This window comes from Chaetodon trifascialis, chromosome 8 (assembly GCF_039877785.1).
Source record: "Chaetodon trifascialis isolate fChaTrf1 chromosome 8, fChaTrf1.hap1, whole genome shotgun sequence".
NCBI classification, from domain to species: Eukaryota; Metazoa; Chordata; class Actinopteri; order Chaetodontiformes; family Chaetodontidae; genus Chaetodon; species Chaetodon trifascialis.
The window spans coordinates 13,988,051-13,991,258 of NC_092063.1; the positions used below are offsets into that span (position 1 = coordinate 13,988,051).

Below are 3,208 nucleotides of genomic sequence, written 5' to 3' on the forward strand. Positions count from 1 at the left end.
AAACAGCCCTATCAATGGATTGAGTATTTACTCTGAGGTGTGAAAACCTTTGAACAGCCCACCATGTTAGGTCGTCTTTAGGGGCTTCTTCCTTCACACCAACAGCACAATGGGCAGCATTTGTATTATAAATGCAATTGAATTATCATTTAAATAAAATGTTAGATCTTTAGGAGCTCTTGGGTGTCAGAAATTCACAGATTTACTGAATGAGATGCCACTGACTCTCACTGTCAGTCACAGATATTTACTTCACAATCAGCTGTAGATGTAAGAAAATAACAATTAGAAAAAGAGAAATTGTTTCAGCAAGGACAATGTTTATTAAAATTTACATGCGGCCATAACCCCAATAAAATTGTTCATGATATTTATACATAATTTACAAAGACCTCAAAATTTTGAAATGTTTGCTAATCTGAAGCAATGGTGCTTGACACAGCTGCTTAAACAGCAGACAAGATAAATCTGAAGATCAAAGACTCAAATTTCAAAAAAGATCCCTACCTTGAAGCAGACAAATTAGGACGTGTTTTGGAGTAAAAATCTAATTATCCACAGCAACACAAACATTTTTCTGTTCTGAACTTGTATTTGAGAGCAAAAATAATCCTTTTAGCCGTACTGAGGCATACATTTATCTTGAACATGATAATATGGACAACATGTTAAGGTACACCAGTTTTGCTCATGTCTGCTGCCCCGTCCTTCACATGGATAAAATATTTACAAAATGAACTCTGACAAAATTCAGCTTTTCACATCGGTTGAAATTTAAATAAATCTTAAACTGTCACGGTGGTCAGTTTTGCTTTAGGTTAAATCTGTCCTGAAAAGTACACTGAATTCAGCAAAACTCACAATGTCACTGAAAAAGGCTTCAAGTATTCTTTAAAGGTGCCTTGCCCTCAAACAGCACACAATTACTTTGATTAAAATGGCCTGTAAATATATCTTTATGTTTTTACTTGAAGTCAAAAGCAAGGCTTCGACAATAGAAGATGTTCTTGGAGCTTGATTCTTATCCTCTAGTGCAAACCTATGGTAGTAAGTGTAAGTCACACAGTCATTGATTGATTATCATTTCTGAACGATGGAAAACAGAGATTACTCTCTCTTGATGTTGGTGATCAGAGGGTCCGTGCTCTGTGAAGGCTGCCCAGACCGACTCTTCCTGGTTTGGTGGGTCTTGACATGTTTGGAGAGGTGGTCACTCCTCATGAACCTCTTGCCGCATTGCTGGCACCCAAAGCGCTTCTCTCCAGTGTGTGTGCGGAGGTGCCGCTGCAGCTCGTCTGAACGGGTGAAGCTTTTACCGCAGAAGAGCCAGTTACAGATGAAGGGCCTCTCCCCGGCATGCCAGCGCAGATGTGCCTTCAGGTGAGAGGTCTTCTTGTACACTTTGCCACACTCTGGGATGTGGCAGATGTGCAGTCTCTTCTTTCCAAACTCTAAGCCTCCGCCATTGGCCTGGCAGTTGGGACACTTGCAGCGGCGGCAGCGGCGTGTGGAGCTCAGCAGGCCCTTGGAGGTGCCCTGGAGAAGAGCAGCTATCTGGGGCTGGTGGCCTAAAACCAGCTGTCTGCCGATGGAGAAGGGATGGTTGGACGGGGTGGCGTTGGTTTGGGGTAGGCTCCACCATTGCTGCCCGTCCTCCACATGGCCTCCAGGCAGGTGATGCCTGGCTGAGGAGTTCTGGAGGAAGCTGGGGAAGTTTTGTCCCACACTGTTGTGCTGAGGGTAATAGGAGCTGTTGGCCTGTGGCTGCGAGGACAGCACCTTAACAGGGGACAGTTCGAAGGAGTAGGAAGAGGGAGGTTCAGCCGGAGGAGTGAGAGGCAGCTCATGGTGGTGGTGATGATGAGGGTGGTGATGATGGTGACCCAGGCCAGACTGCATGTGTCCGGGGAACTGCACCTTGGGTACCGTGAAGGTCATCTGGTGTGTGCTGAGGGCCGTGCTGGGTGCCATGTCATTGCTCCAGAGCTGAAACATTCCTGATGTGGAGCTGACAGTGCCCTCGTAGGGGAACTGGGAGCCTTCTGAGCCCATAGAGCCTCCCACCTGCCAGGCCTGGCTACAGGTGGTGGCCAGGAAGGAGAGGGCGTTGGGTGCTCCCTCTGGAGAGGAGCTGGGCGTCCGGTCCTGTGTGGTGATACACAGACACTCATCAGATTACATGGGCTACTTTAGGGACAACTTTAAAGTTTTAATGCTACATTAACTTAAATAAACATTTTCTTTTAGATCACACTGTCATAAAACATTCAGAAACTGGTGTAATATGTAATCTAAAGAGTTTAAATGAATTACGTATTTTTAAAGATTAAATGATATTTGTCCTGATATTTTCTTAGTCTCACTTTTCTTTTATTTTGTTATCACAATGCCTGCAAATTATTTTAGCACTTACAAGTTTAATTCTTTTCTTACGGATCGAGCACATGAGGCATACCAATTCATTACGCGCAAGCTCTCAGCACCAGAAAAGCAATTCATAAATCCGCGTGCATTGCGGCAAAAAGATTTTTAATACAACAAACCTGTAAAAAGGTGTGCAAAAAGTTGTCGGTCCTTTGTATCGCCAGCGCAGCCATCTGTCCTCGCGCTCTCCACGCACCTGCAACACAAACTGCGCCGAGAGGCGACGACGCGCAAAGTCTCAACTACAGCTCGGAGCGCAGAAGAAAACGATGCTCACATTCAGGTATTGGATGACTCAGACTCTCTGGCAGAATAGACTTGGAAATCCCGCGTCATTCAAACGTCCCTCGGTCCACTAGGTAAACGTTTCTAGGACGCTAGCAGTCCAAATGATTTGGTGTTGAAGCCGCCGAGGACGCCGGTCTGAAGTTAGAGGCAGAGGGGCGCGCAGTAAATCCTTGCGATCATCTCAAAGGCGCTTGAGCTGCATCTTCTCTTTATAGAGAAAAGATCCTCTCAACGGGGTCTCCAGTATGATGCAGGAGAGCCAGTCAATAGAGAGGAGATGTGAGGGAGAGAGGAGGGGGGATTGTTAGGTGAAGGGGTGGGCTACTCATAATTTCCCTCAAATTCAACCAAACGCTGACCCTAAGAACTGACTCCTCCTCCAATTGTTCTGAAAAAAAAAAAAGAAAAAGAAAAAAGTAGTCTCTTGTAATATCTTATTTTCAGAGTATTTCATCTATTTGAACTTCTCTGGACATCTTGTGTCATGTCCCACTTC

General features: G+C 45.1%; 1 protein-coding gene across 1 annotated transcript; it reads right to left on the reverse strand.

Annotated features, from left to right (window-relative positions):
- Positions 1-306: 306 nt before the first annotated feature.
- sp5l (Sp5 transcription factor-like) lies at positions 307-2,895 on the reverse strand. Its single transcript, XM_070969014.1, has 2 exons — positions 2,544-2,895; positions 307-2,145 (listed from the first exon to the last, which is right to left on the reverse strand). The coding sequence occupies exons 1-2, from the start codon at positions 2,595-2,597 to the stop codon at positions 1,108-1,110; spliced, it is 1,092 nt and encodes a 363-aa protein (XP_070825115.1). The 5' UTR covers positions 2,598-2,895; the 3' UTR covers positions 307-1,107.
- Positions 2,896-3,208: the final 313 nt, after the last annotated feature.